The 15,243-nt window shown below is 40.3% G+C and overlaps 1 protein-coding gene across 5 annotated transcripts in view; it reads left to right on the plus strand.

The window, feature by feature from the left end:
• ARHGAP24 (Rho GTPase activating protein 24) overlaps window positions 1-15,243 on the plus strand; it is a 571,970-nt gene that overhangs the window by 542,992 nt on the left and 13,735 nt on the right. For all 5 annotated transcript variants that reach the window (XM_055434021.2, XM_055434025.2, XM_055434023.2 and 2 more), the window contains 3 exons: window positions 6,307-6,439; window positions 7,269-7,342; window positions 9,859-9,980. In XM_055434021.2, coding sequence (XP_055289996.1) covers window positions 6,307-6,439; window positions 7,269-7,342; window positions 9,859-9,980 — 329 coding nt within the window. The remainder of the gene's footprint in view (window positions 1-6,306; window positions 6,440-7,268; window positions 7,343-9,858; window positions 9,981-15,243) is intronic.

Raw genomic sequence — 15,243 nt, forward strand, 5'->3', positions numbered from 1 at the left:
TTTTTTAATTCCAAGCAGATCTTAGGTCATCTCATTGTATGTGTTGCAAAGAAATTTGCAATAACTTTAATAAATGTACACTGGAAATTCATTTTAGTCACTTAAATCAACGGATTATGGTGTGCTCTGTATCCAGAGTGAAAAATTCTCACTTCTAATTTTGAGGCTTAAAAGTTTTAAGGTTTTGATCTGTATGGTATTATACTTGTAATCACTGTGGCATTCTCCTTATCTGTGTGCATGAGTCTGTTTATCAGGGAAGGTGGAGCTGGGGTTAGAGGATGAGCAAGAGGGATTGTTGTCAGATTTCTTTATCCGGGTTTAGTCAGAGGCCTATATTGTACACAGATTATAAATAAACAAGCAACTTCCAGGAAGTATAAAAACCTTCTTATAACCACACACCTGGCAGGAACTTTACACCTGGAATATACGGAAAAAAGTTTAAGTCAAACAAATGAAGCTTAGTATGGAAACGTGTTGATGGTGATGAAAGTGAAAAGTGAAAGTTGCTCAGTCGTGTCCGACTCTTTGCCACCCCGTGGATTATACAGTCCATGGAATTCTCCAGGCTAGAATACTGGAGTGGGTGGCCTTTCCCTTCTCCGGGGGACCTTCCCAACACATAGATTGAATCCAGGTCTCCCTCAATGCGGGCGGATTCTTTACCAGCTGAGCCACAAGGGAAGCCCAAGAATAATAGAGTGGGTAGCCTATCCCTTCTCTAGCAGATCTTCCCAACCCAGGAGTCAAACCAGGATCTCCTGCATTATAGGCAGATTCTTTACCAACTGAGCTATCAGGAAAGTTGATGGTGATGGGTTAGCAATATAAGCCCAAGGGGGACAAAAAAGATGTATGTTGTTCATGTCTGTTATACCTAGGATGGGGTGAAAGGTAGATGTTCAAGAACTATTTGGTGAGTGAATGATAGAACAATCTCAAAATGACCAAAGGAAGACCTGCAAGAATGTAAAATTGGGTCATTTATAGAAAGTCACATGGAAATCAGGCTTGATTTTAAAAAACACCACAGAATCCAGAATTAAAGCCCAAGTCCAATCTAAGGTGAAACAAACTCCATCTGTTGAGCAATTAAGGGACATATGTTACAGAGCATCTGGCCTGATAGCTCTTTCACTTGGGATCCCTAGGCCTGCCATGGTCTTTTCGCTTACTGGATACGATGTGCACAATTTTTAACTTAATTTCTGAAAACAGATTTTACCACCAGGTGAGTGAAAGAGACCTGAGGTCTGGGTAATGAATTTACATTAGCACATAGTTTTGAATTTCTACCAAGAGTGTGATTTTAAACTACCCAAACCCCCATATTGGGACTTCCTTAGTGGTCCTGTAAAAAAATGAACCTGCCAGTGTGGAAGACGTGGGTTCGATCCCTGATAGGAGAAAATCCCAGGTGCCGCAGAGCAACTGTGCCCATGTGTCACAGCTACTGAAGCCCAAACTCCAAAGCCCGAACTCTAAAGCAACGAGAAAGGCCTCTGCAGTGAGAAGCCTGAGCGCTGCAACTAGAGAGTAGCCCCTGCTCGCCACAATTAGACAAAGCTCAGGTGCAGCAGTGAGACCCAGGGCAGCCAAAAATAAATAAAGTAGTTTTCAAAAGAGCTTCTTTAAAAAAAACAACCCTCATATCTCAGTGATTAGCCCCAGTTTGCTTTCTGTGCAGTTCCCTGTTTGTTTACCCAAGTGGAGTTTAAAAGGACCCACTCACTGGACCAGTCTGAGAACTGAGACGGGGACGGATGTGTATAAGTGTGTGCTGCTGCTATTGATACTCTTATTATTACTACTGCTACTATTAACCAGTTTATTAACCGTTGTATATCGACTCTTGTTCTAACACAGTCACTTCACTTTGTTGTGGAACATGGCATATTTCTCTGATGCACAGACAGCATATCGCATGAGATACTTTGGGCAATTAACGCATACCATGGATATGTACTTAATTGACTGTATATAGTAAAGCAAATATTAATTAGACAAAATAATGGGTTTTCAGTAAGAGATGCAAGGCTGTAGAGTTAGATGAGGGAGGTGGCTATTTTGTAGAATGGATATACAAAGAGATTTTTCAGAGAAACCTCAGATTTCCCCTTGCAGTGAGTAGCCTACTGGCAATTAGGGAGGATGGACTGGGATCCTCTTGAGGTGAACCGGGACTGGCAAACATGTCCCAGACTTCCTGAAACAATTGTTTTCTTCAATTCAGTGCGAGAGTGAAAGTGAAAGTCGCTCAGTCGTGTCCAACTCTTGGCGACCCCATGGACTATACAGTCCATGGAATTCTCCAGGCCAGAATACTGGACTGGGTAGCCATTCCCTTCTCCAGGGGATCATCCCAACCTAGGGATCGAACCCAGGTCTCCCGCATTGCAGGCAGATTCTTTACCAGCTGAGCCACAAGGGAAGTTCAGTGGGAAAAGGACAAAGCTAAAAATGAGAACACAAGGCAAAGGGAGAAGTCTCTATTTCTACAAAATAACCTAAATTTAGCAAAGCATCTCAAAAAGTCATGAATTTTTAACTTGTTCCTTTTAAGCAAAAAAAAAAAAAAAAATTGTAATAGCCTTTACTAATTTAAATAAAAAATAACGTATTTTTCATTTTTTTCTTACCATTTTTATATAACCAGCAGAGTATAGGTATATACTTATAATGCTGGAAACGAATTAACATATCACTTTAGGGAAGTAATAAAGTAGTTATCCCGGTTCACATCTCTTATCTTGATTCATAGCTCGGGTATTTCTATTCCTGGAGCATTACTGCAGCTTTGGTGCTAAGAAAATTGCTGGTGGGTGAAGAATGAGTCTGCACACTCATCTTTCAGTTTTCACACCATTGCCATTAGTCTAACTTTGCTTTTGCACCACCTAGTGTTCAAAGGCCCTCACTACTACAGCTCAACTTCATTAGAAGCAAAATGATACAGGAAATAGGCCAGCTGGACTTCCCAGGGCTCAGTAGCAAAGAATCCACCTGCCAGTGGAGCAGATAAAGAAAAAGGATTCAGCCCCTGGGTCGGGAAGATCCCCTGGATAAAGTGGCAACCCACTCCAGTATTCTTGCCTGGAAAATCCCATGGACAGAGGAACCTGGCAGGCTACAGTCCATGGGAGTGCAAAAGTCGGACACAATTTGGCAACTAAACAGCAACAACAGACAAGCTACCTTAAAAACAGTGTGCTTGGGGACAGGCAGTGTAATGAATAGTTCATCATAGAAACACAAACAGATTTCTTCAATATATATTTCTCTTTTATCATGATTGTCTCATTTATTTATTGCATTTAATTCATATTTTTTATATATTCTATTTGTATGAGCCTATAAATTATACTTGATATACTCCATATATTGAAATTATGCATGTGTGCTCAGTGGCTCCGGTGTGTCCACCTCTTTCTGAGTTCATAGACTGTAGCCCACCAGGCTCCTCTGTTCATGGAATTACCCAGGCAAGTATATTGGAGTGGGTTGCCGTTTCCTTCTCCAGGGGATCTTCTGTACCTGGGGATCAAATCCAAGTCTTTTATGTCTCCTTCACTGGCAGATGGATTCTATACCATTGAGCTACCTGGGAAGCCTCATTGAAGTTATACTCATTTTATATTATTTTGGTGTTCTTTGCTTTTCTTTAACATTACTAGAAGGATCATTAACTTTGAAGGCAAAACAATCCAACAACCTAGTCATGGATTGGATTGGATTAGAGCGGACTAGATATGAATGGAATCAAAAAATGGAAATCCTTAATTGCAATAATAGATGTGACTGCATATCCTGCCCGAGGTTCTGGTTCTGTTACTGCTTTGACTGTGCTTCCAAGTGTCTGGTGCTTTACTGCATATCTAGAGAAGCACGGAGGGGCTTTGGACTGTATGAAACAGAGTAATTTACCAGAAGAAAAAAAAACTAGTGTCTTTTATTTTGCTTTACCATTAAGACTATTTTATGTCTATCTTTTCAAAAAATATTTTGTAAATTATTTTTAGGAATAAGTGAACTTGAACACAGTTTTCAAGATGTCCCAGAAACATGATTTTTATTTTCTTTACTAGCCTTTAAGATGGTTTCTATATTGTCTATCAGAAATTTAATAGGAAAAAAAATTCATTTCTGTAATTATGAAAAGATTAAAATTGGTTAGAGACAGGTCCTATGAGAACACCCCCATCATTTTAGCATCTGTAAAATGGTTGACAGTATATCCTTCCAGCCCTATCTGGCTCCGATGTTAAAATGGAAAACCTCAGCCCTTGTCCTGTCTAATTCTGAGGTAGATAAAGTCCCATGGTCTTTGAAGATGCTCCCTTCTGCTCAGACTTCATCCTCTGACCTCTGTTCTCCCTTAGCTTGTTGTCAGTTTCCCACTTTGGGCTCTGTTTACACGCCTTGCTTTAATCGGAATGGCTTCTTTTATTCTTCATTCTCAGTTCATTCTTACATCGCTTCACATCTTAGCCTAAGCATCACTTCCTCAGAGAAGCCCTTTATCTCCTGAATTAGTCTTTGTTTGCTGTTAGATGGCACCCAATACTTTTCCTTATTATCATTCACACACTTTGCAGTTAGATACTTGTGTTATTGACTTTATTTTTCTGGGCTACAAAATCACTGCAGATGGTGATTGCAGCCATGAAATTAAGATGCTTACTCCTTGGAAGGAAAGTTATGACCAACCTAGACAGCATATTAAAAAGCGGAGACATCACTTTGTCAACAGAGGTCTGTCTAGTCAAGGCTATGGTTTTTCCAGTGGTCATATATGGATGTGAGAGTTGGACTATAAAGAAAGCTGCATGCCCTTGTGTTATCTACTTTCTGTCTCCTGCCCCCACCAGATTATAGATTATGAGCAGGCTAGAATATTCCTTAGGGTCCTCGCCATTGTGTTTTCTGTAATTTCAGTTACAGAATAGCTGCGGGGGAAATAGTTGAGGAAATCAAACTGAGAGTCCAAACCTGAGAGCTGAGCGCCCATTGTTTCAGTCCATGTGGAACTGGGAAGTTAACTCTGCTTCTGTGTCACCCTTGGGGCAAGAGAATAGTCACTGAGGCAGAAGTCCCAGAGCCTGGATCCCAGCTTCTGAAAGACCTTGCAGCGGCTCATCACTTCCCAAAGCAGAGTCAGGGAGTGGAGGGTTTGTTCCCACAATTTACAGAATCCCTGGCCTTGCTCACCACCACTCTTCCCACTTCCTGGGAATCAACTGACCTTTCACCCACCCCCTGACCACCACCTCTCCTTCCCATGCTCCTTTTCCCCACCAGCCCGCAAGAAACCAAGCAAAAGGAAACCAAAAAATCCCCAAAACAAGCAATTGCCTCTTCCTATCTCTACTGTCAGCCATCTTCATGGATTAACAGGAGATACAGAGAACAAAATATAGATTAATATTTCAGCAGATTATCCTGTTACTCTGGTATTCAGCAGAAAATAAAATTAAATTTTGCACATTACACAAAGGACACGTTGAGTTTTCAGTGCTTATTTTTGTAGCACCTCCCTTAGCTTTCTAAAAGACTCCAAGGATTCCCAGCTGTCTTAGATTATTAGACAAACAATCATGCTGAGAACAACCATCTTTAAAATGAGCTTTTCTTAAAAAGTTAGAACATGCCATACTAAACTTCATGTGTCTATAACCAATCACCAGTGTCTTCTAGAGAATAAGAAATGAATTTAGGATCCAGAGATAATTAATTTTATATTAATTAATATACACATAGGGCTTTCCCAGTGGCTCAGTGGTAAAGAATCTGCCTGCCATACAGGAGATTTGAGAGACAGAGCTTCTATCTCTGGGTCAGGAAGATCCCCTAGAGTAGGAAATGGCAACCCATGCCAGTATTCTTGCCTGGAAAATTCCATGGACAGAGGAGCCTCGTGGGACAGGGATCGCAAAGAGTTGGAGACAACTGATCACACACATATGTAGACTGGGCATTTGGGGTATGCTGGTACGTATATTCTCATTGTTTTACGAAAGTAGCATTCTTGCTTCACATCAGATACACACAAAAGATGAGTGTTTGCACTTTTGGACATTTTCAAACCACACTGAAGATTCCAAGTTCCTCAAGGTCCGTCTCTTCCCCAGCTGTGGCAGCATCTAACAGGCATTACCTAAGTATGTGCCTCTTGAAGGCTGGATTGACTAATTTAATTGTCGACAGAATGCAGAAGTCTGACTCTTAGATGTATATTTGATGAAAAATTAATCAAATAGTATAAAGTTCACTCCATAAAAAATCTTCATACTTCTATCCCCACAGCAACACGGATGTACACACAGTGGCATCTCTTCTTAAACTGTATCTCCGAGAACTCCCAGAACCGGTTATTCCTTATGCCAAGTATGAAGACTTTCTGTCTTGTGCCAAACTGCTCAGCAAAGAAGAGGAAGCTGTAAGTCAACACAGCTATTTCTTAAAAAGCTATTATTTGGGTTTTTTTTCAGTGTTCCTTGTCTTTAACCTGTATTTTCTTTGCCCTGTTTTTGGATTGTTTTCCACTATGCTAAGTATTGACATCACACACAGTTAGATTTTTACACTTGTTAGATTTTTGCACAGTTAGATTTTTTACACTTGGGCTTCCCTAGTGGCTCAGATGGTAAAGAATCTCCCTGCAATGTGGGAGACCTGGGTTTGATCCCTGGGTTGGGAAGATCCCCTGGAGAAGGCAAAGGCTACCCACTCCAGTATTCTGGCCTGGACAATTCCATGGACTGTATAGTCCATAGGGTCGCAAACAGTTGGACACAACTGAGCAACCTTCACTTTCACTAACACAGGTCCCATTTGTAATCCTCTCTCTCATCAAAAAGGAAAGTAGAGCTGAATAAATGAAATCAGCACTCCTTGCCCCACTGCCCCCTAAATGCTAGAAATCAGAAGGACTCTCACTATATTAAGGCTACTATTTTCCCCAAATAACCAAACTATAAATAAGACTATTTTTCCTTTTCAGTCAGTTGTGAACAAATGTTAAAAATGTTAAATCTGTTTCTCCACAAATAATACTCACAGAGATATTTGAAATGCTTTCATGTCTTTTGAAAATATTTCTGAAATGCTCTCTGTGAGAGTGGCAAGTGTTTAAGACAGGATCCATCACTGGTAATAGGTAAAACTAGCAAGAACAAAACAAAACAAAAAACTGCATGCCCATTTCCCATGTGCTTTCATTCCAAGGTCAACACTTAGATAACATGCATTCTCGTCTTTATACTCAGGGTATTAAAGAATTAGTGAAGCAGGTGAAGAGTTTGCCAGTGGTCAATTACAACCTTCTCAAGTATATTTGCAGGTAAGAATTGTCCTAAAGACAAAATGGAATTTAAAAAGACTGTATTTACACTGACAATAGTTCATTTTAACAATGAATAAAAATCAGTTGGGCTTCCCTGGTGGCTCACTGGTAAAGAATCTGCCTGCCAATTCAGGAGATGCAGGAGACGCGGGTTTGATCTCTGGGTTAGGAAGATTCCCCTGGAGGAGGAAATGGCAACCCACTTCAGTATTCTTCCCTGGATAAGCCCATGAACAGAGGAGCTTGACAAGCTGCAGTTCATGGGGTCACAAAGAGTTGGACACAACTTAGTGACTAAAATAACAAAACAACAACAAAAATCACTCAATTGCTCCAAGCTCTAGTGTTGGCCTCTGTAAAATTAAGAGGTTTGACAAGGTGATTTCAGAGGTTTCTCTGAGCGCTAAAATTGCTTGATTTTGTAATCTGTTGTTTCTGAAGTCTCTCTGACCTCTACATATTAAAGATATGTTGCTTTGAACCTCCATCAAAGTTGTTTGTATGCATACCATGTACCATTGTTTAACAGAAGGAGCCTGTGTCTTGGCATGAGAATCATTTGTCTAGGAGTCCAGATCCTACCACTGACTTCTTATATGATGTTATGCAATTTTCTTCTCCTCTTTGAGACTAGGAGTTCTAATAGATAAAAGGGTAGTGAAAACACACATTTCACATGATTGTTGTAAAAGTTAAAGTATATTACACTACTGATGCTATGTATAGATAAGTAATGAGAACCTACGGTGTATCACAGGGAACTATACTCAATCCTCATGGTGACCTAAATCGGCAGGAAATCCAAAACAGAGGGAATATGTGTATATGTATAGTTGATTCACTTTGCTATACAGCAGAAACTATTGCAACATTGTAAAGCAACTATACTCCAATAAATTTTTTATAAATTTATATGCATATATATTTATACATATGAAGAATGTTAATATATATTATTTTTTCCCATTTCTCTCAAGACTCACTGAAGTAAACATTGTAACTCAGTTTTGCTAGAACACTAATTGTGCCTTGAAATACTCTCTGTCAACGACCATGTTTAAGGTCAGGGATGGCATGTCCCATGTCTATGCTGCTACTTAAGAAATCAAGTATATATGACTGAAACACATTGAATTTGTTTTTAAAATGTTATTGGAGTATAGTTGAAATACATGAAGCGTATTAAATTTAAATAAAAAGATTAAGTATTAATAAGGGCCTCCCAGGTGGCACAGTGGTAAAAAATCTGCCAGACAACAGGAAAAACAAGACCAGGAAGATCCCCTGGAGAAGGAGATGGCACCCCATTCCAGTATTCTTGTCTAGAAAATTTCATGGACAGAGAAACCTGACAGGCTACAGTCCATGAGGTCGCAAAGAGTTGGACATGACTGAGTGAGCACACCACCCTACTAATTTCATCTATTTCAGATAATAAATGGTAGTTTGACTTTTTGCCCTTCAATTTTGCTATAATTTAGGATGTGTAAGAGTAGTGAACATGTGGAAATAGGCACCTTTTTAGAAACTCATGAGATAGTAGTCAACAGCCCAGACCCTAGGGTAAGATCACCTGGGTTCAGGTCTCAGCTCTGCCACTTATTAACTCTGTGTTCTTGGAGAAGTTTCTTAACCTCTCTGGTGCCTGATGTGTCTCATCAGTAAAATGGAGATAATAATAGTATTTAGCTCGCACAGAGATGCTATGAGACATTAATAAGTTAACACAATGACTGGCACACAATGAAATACATTATTTTAAATAACACACAAAGTAAGTTTTTAAAAAATATTTTTCTTGCTTCTTCTTCGTCTCATTAGTGCAATCAATAAGCCATGAATTAATAGAAGTTCTTGTAATGGAGAGGGGATGGGAAATGAACAAAAGCTGAAAGATTACAAAAACAATCTCTGCTACTAAAATCATTCTGGGAAAGGGCTATTTCATGGCTCTTATTCTTTAGCACCTAACAAGTTAAAACAATTTGTGTTTGCAATTTCTCATATCAGTAGAACCGAGGTTTTAATTTAAACCATGTTTGATGTCACTTTTTAATAGACTATAAATTTGAGGCTCACAAATTGCCCCACAAGGGGAATGGATTCCTCTTCTCAGAAATAAGAAATTGTACCAGACAACCTTATTTTTATAGTTCAATTAAATATGTATATAAATTGGATATTTTATTTAGAGATTGGAAAGAAATTCATATTCTTGAATCTCAAGTCCACAATAGCATTATCCAAACACACTTGTTTATCCTGTGACTGACAGGGAAAACCAAGCCAGGCCAGAGCAGATATTTTATATAATCCCTTATGATTCTGATACTTACGAATTTGCAGTATATATTCTTCACATTTGGCAGAGAGACATTTGAATTTCTAAATGACTGTGTGTCCATTATCATCTTTGAACAGACTCCAGTTCATAAATTTCCCGATAAGCCATTTTTTTCCCCACTGACAAATTTGATCCCTTTGTGTTTTGTTCATACTCTTTTACTCAACAGGTTCTTGGATGAAGTGCAGTCCTACTCAGGAATTAATAAAATGGGTGTGCAGAACTTGGCCACTGTCTTTGGCCCCAATATCCTGCGTCCCAAAGTGGAAGATCCCTTGACCATTATGGAGGGTGAGTGAACTACGATCATGTATCGTCATCAGAAGAACAGGCAGTTGTCTCTTGATTGTCCAGGACAATCAAGGAAATAAATGAATCCATGGTAATTCCATTTATGGACTCAAGTTCTTCAAATGTAAAATCTTCTGTTTGAGAGCCAGGCATTTTTTGAGGAGTTTACTAAACATGAGTTACTAAACATTTCCTCCATAGTTTCATGAGAATTAACAGAACTTGCATAAATCATCTGTAAAACATCACATAAAAACTGGAAAAATCTACTTCACTTTCTGAGTTTGATGCAATTTTCTGAAACTTCAAATAGTTATGCTTCTAAGTTGATATATTTTTGTTAGTTCCGGTTTTATTGGACTGACTTCGAGAGGCAGAAAATATGGGCCTCTAAGATAATGCTGCTTATTTATTTTGGGTTGAAGCATGAAGAATTTCTTGTTTTCTATATTATAGACACCTCAAATTATTTATCACAATGAAAGGTTACTTCTATTGATTTTCAGCAGGTCTCCCTGCTAGAGTACCATTCTTTCTTGTGGGCATTAGTAGTAGCACTGATGTGCAGGTCTTGGCGAGCTTTGAGAGTAAGATTAGAGGATGGGAAACTCAAGTAAGTGGCACAAAAGAGAAAACTAGACACAGATATTATTCAGAGATCTGGAGAGGCTATCCCTTAAGTCTTTACCTTAGAATTGATTTATGCTTGCAGGAGGGGACTCTGTGCTACTTTCTGGGGAAGAGTGCCAGAAATCAGTAGTCTGAGGCATTCCTGGGCCTCACACCAAGCTTGAAATAACTGTATTTCCCACAACCAGAGTAGAAATTCCTGACATCGAGGCATTGCATTGAGTCCTCAGGAGGGCCTTACCTTGGTGATAATGTTAAAAGTTATGGACCAAGCTCTACAAAGCTTTTAAAAGAAATCCTAATGATTCAATAGAGGATTGAGGAACAAAAGGAGGAGGAATAATTGGAGCACAAAGGATTTTCAGGGCCATGAAACGATTCCATGTGATACTGTAATAGTGGATATATGACACTGTGCATGTGTCAAATCCCAGATCACACAGAGAGTGACTTGAATATAAACATGCATGCTAAGTCGCTTCAGTTGTGTCTGACTCTTTACAACCCTATGGACTGCAGCCTGCCAGGCTCCTCTGTCCATGGGATTCTCCAGGCAAGAATACTGGAGTGGGTTGCTGTGCCCTCCTCCAGGGGATCTTCCTGACCCAGGGATCGAACCTGCATCTTGTACAGCTCCTGCATTGTAGGCGGATTCTTTACTGCTAAGCCACCAGGGAAGCCCAATATAAACTATAGACCTTAGTTAATAATCATAATATATCAATATTGGTTCATCAATGGAAACTAAAACTGGGCTTCCCTCAGATGGCAAATGATCCGCCTGCAATGCAAGAGACCTGGGTTCGATCCCTGGGTCAGGAAGATCCCCTGGAGAAGGGAATGACTACCCACTCTAGTGTTTTTGCCTGGAGAATTCCATGGTGGGCTACAGTCTATGGAGTCACAAAGGGTCAGACACGACTGAGCGACTAAGGCACACTCAGCAATTAAAAGGACGGACTACTGATACATGAGTGACAATATGGGAAATGAGAAAAGCATTATGCTACGTGATAATGCCTAGACACGAAAGACCTCATTCTCTATAATTGCGTTTTTATGAAATTCTAGAAAAAAAGAAAGTACAGTGACAGAAAACAGATCAGTGGTTGCCATGGGTAGGGGATTGGCTACGAAAGGACACAAGGGAATTATCTATAAAATGGTTTGGTAGTGTTTCCAGGACTGTCGTTTGTCAAAATTTATCATATACCTCACAGATATCTTGTACATGTACTGAAGGATATGTGTGCAAAGTAATTCACTGCAAAAAATACAAATTGAAACTACATTTTATAGAATGCTCTGTGTGTGTGTGTTTGTTTAGTCACTCAGTCCTGTCTGAGTCTTTGTGACCACATGGACTGCAGACGGCCAGGCTTCTCTATCCATGGGATTCTCCAGGCAAGAATGCTGGAGTGGGTTGCCATGGCCTTCTCCAGGGGATCTTCCCAACCCAGGGATCGAACCCAGGTCTCCCACATATATATTAAAGTGCCTGCTGCTGCTGCTAAGTCACTTCAGTCGTGTCCGACTCTGTGCGACCCCACAGATGGCAGTCCACCAGGCTCCCCCGTCCCTGGGATTCTCCAGGCAAGAACACTGGAGTGGGTTGCCATTTCCTTCTCCAATGCCGAAAGTGAAAAGTGAAAGTGAAGTTGCTCAGTCATGTCCGACTCTTAGCGACCCCATGAACTGCAGCCCACCAGGCTCCTCCGTCCATGGGATTTTCCAGGCAAGAGTACTGGAGTGGGGTGCCATTGCCTTCTCCGATTAAAGTGCCTAGGTACCTTCAAAGGAAAACTGAATTCTTACCCAGTTCTTATGGAGACACGAGTGCTCGTAATATGGTATTTAAATTCAACCTGTATAAAACTATATGAGCCTGGGGGAATTGTTGAAACATATAGTCCAGTGGGACTCCCAAATCTGCATGGATTCTTCAGATTGGCCTGGTGATCATAACCACTCTGGACTCATTATTTGGGCTTAATGTTTGTTATTAGCATTCTAAGGAAGAGAATGACAGAGAGAAGGGAATTAAAAGGGAAAAAGAAACATAGTGCATTTAATGACACACACATCATCATTAGTACCTGGCTAGTCTCCTAAATGGCTATAAAAATTGAAAAGAAGTCCCTTTACAAGAAATGACTGTCATTTACTATTCTGGAAGCTAGATGAAAGCAAAGCCTCCTAAGGTAAAAGCAAGACATTTCTGGGGCTCTGACACTCTATAATTACGGCAGGTATACAATGGCATGGGCTTCCCAGGTGGCGCTAGTGGTAAAGAACCTGCCTGCCACTGCAGGAGACATAAGAGACACAGGTTCAATCCCTGGGTCAAGAAGATCCCCCGGAGGAGGGCATGGCAACCCACTCCAGTATTCTTGCCTGGAGAATCCCATGGACAGAGGAGGCTGATGGGTCACAAAGAGTTGGACATGATTGAAGCGACTTAGCATGGACATATGCACATCCATTGGCATGGCTGTTCACAAACTCATCATAGAGACCTTGGGAATGTCTCTCTTCAATTAATTAAATCCCCATACAGTTTACAACTATCATTAACAATGCAGTGATATTTCAAATCTTAATATTCCGGTGATGGGGAAAAGCTTTATTTTCCCAAAGGACTAGACAGAGTCATATATAACAGAAGCAGCAAACTTTTGAAAGTATGTCTGTCAGATGGGCAAGCAGCACATGAAGTATTCATGTCTTCAAACACAGTACATGAAGGTGTCAGTGCTGACGGTCATTTTAAAGATGCTGAAATCTTTTCTTCAGATTCACTGCTACATGCACTGAAAATAAGATGACACATTCAGAGGTTACTAAAAGAGAAAAGATACATCTATATTACCATTACTTTCATTCAGTCTTTTTTCTTACACAATTCCATCGTAATTGATGATGATTCAGTAGATAGTTGTCTTTTATTTTGTTTCTTATTTATAACAACACCATGTTTACTTATTATTACTACAGTTTTAACTCCAACAGGTGGAATACAGTAAGACAAGTACATGATTTGGAATGAGAAGATACTTCTATCACTTTTCACTCTAGTCTCTTATCATCTGTGTGGTCTTGGGCAAAATCATCACCTCTCTGAACCTCAATTTTCTCATTTGAAAAACATCATTGGAAGGACTGATGCTTAAGCTGAAACTCCAATACTTTGGCCACCTCATGTGAAAAGTTGACTCATTGGAAAAGACTCTGATGCTGGGAGGGATTGGGAGCAGGAGGATAAGGGGTCAACAGAGAATGAGATGGCTGGATGGCATCACCAACTCGATGGACATGAGTTTGAGTGAATTCCGGGAGTTGGTGATAGACAGGGAGGCCTGGCGTGCTGTGATTCATGGGGTCGCAAAGAGTCGTACACGACTGAGCGACTGAACTGAACTGAAGTCTTATCTCAGAGCCTTGCATGCATGCTAAGTCACTTCAGTCATGTCTGACTCTTTGCAAGCCTATAGACTGTAGCCTGCCAGGCTCCTCTGTCCATGGGATTCTCCAGGCAGGAATACTGGAGTGGGTTGCCATGCCCTCCTCGAGGGGATCTTCCTGACCCAGGGATCAAACCCATGTCTCTTATGTCTCCTGAAGTGGGAGCAGGTTCTTTACAGCTAGTGCCACACGGAAGCCATTTCAAAGCCTTATGATAATATTAATTTAGGAGATGTTTAAGTGAAACATTTCCACCTAACACAGTTTCTCAAACTCTAACACACACAGGAACCACCAGGGGATATTGTTGACATGCAAATTCTGATGCAGAAAATCTGTGTGCAGCCCACTAGACAATACCAGGGCTACTATTCTGTTATCACGGTTGTCTTATCATTTGGGGGCTGGTTAGAAATGTAAAATCTCATGCCCTACTCAATATCTACATTTTAACAGAATCTCCAGATAATTTGTATGAATAGCACAGGCCAGCATCAGACCTGACACACTGCTGATTCCTGATCTAAATATGTTAGAAGTTTTGAATTATGACAGAAGTGTGCAGGATATAGATGGATATAACACATTTCTTCCTATTCAGAATTTGAATTAGGCCAGTATGTCTCCCATTCTTTATCAAGGGGCCCTGTGTGCTTGTTGGGGAAGACTTTTGACACTCAGCCAGGCAGTTTACAACTTTGCTTTAGCATTCTCGTCCTGCTTGTGCAGAGCTCCAAGATCAGCTGGAGATGAGACCTTGGGTACTTCTCAGTTCTTTCCTAAGTGTGCACACAGCCCTAGGTATACAAAGAACCCTATGCATACATGTACATCATGTACTAAATCTTCAAGTATATAGCAGAGCTTTTCAACACCTCCTATGGAAATCTCTTCAGATTTTCCTTCTAAGCTTTTTGTTTAGCCTGTTGTTTTGTCTTCAACAGTTATCCACTTGCTTCAGGCAAGCATGATTTTAAATGAAAAAGACCCTAATTGTTTTTGACAAATGCCCCTGAGAAATGTCTCTCATTCTAGTCAACTCCTTAGTCAGATAAACTGAAGACAAGCCTCTTGAGTGGGGTCTTCCAGGAAACCACCAAACAAGTTAAATTACAATTCTTTGGGAAGGGGGCTTTGAAGGAGTTCCAAACCAGCTTTTTCCATTCCAGTG

This window comes from Moschus berezovskii, chromosome 5, assembly GCF_049115385.1.
Source record: "Moschus berezovskii isolate FMDL1 chromosome 5, NW_MosBer_1.0, whole genome shotgun sequence".
Classification (NCBI taxonomy): Eukaryota; Metazoa; Chordata; class Mammalia; order Artiodactyla; family Moschidae; genus Moschus; species Moschus berezovskii.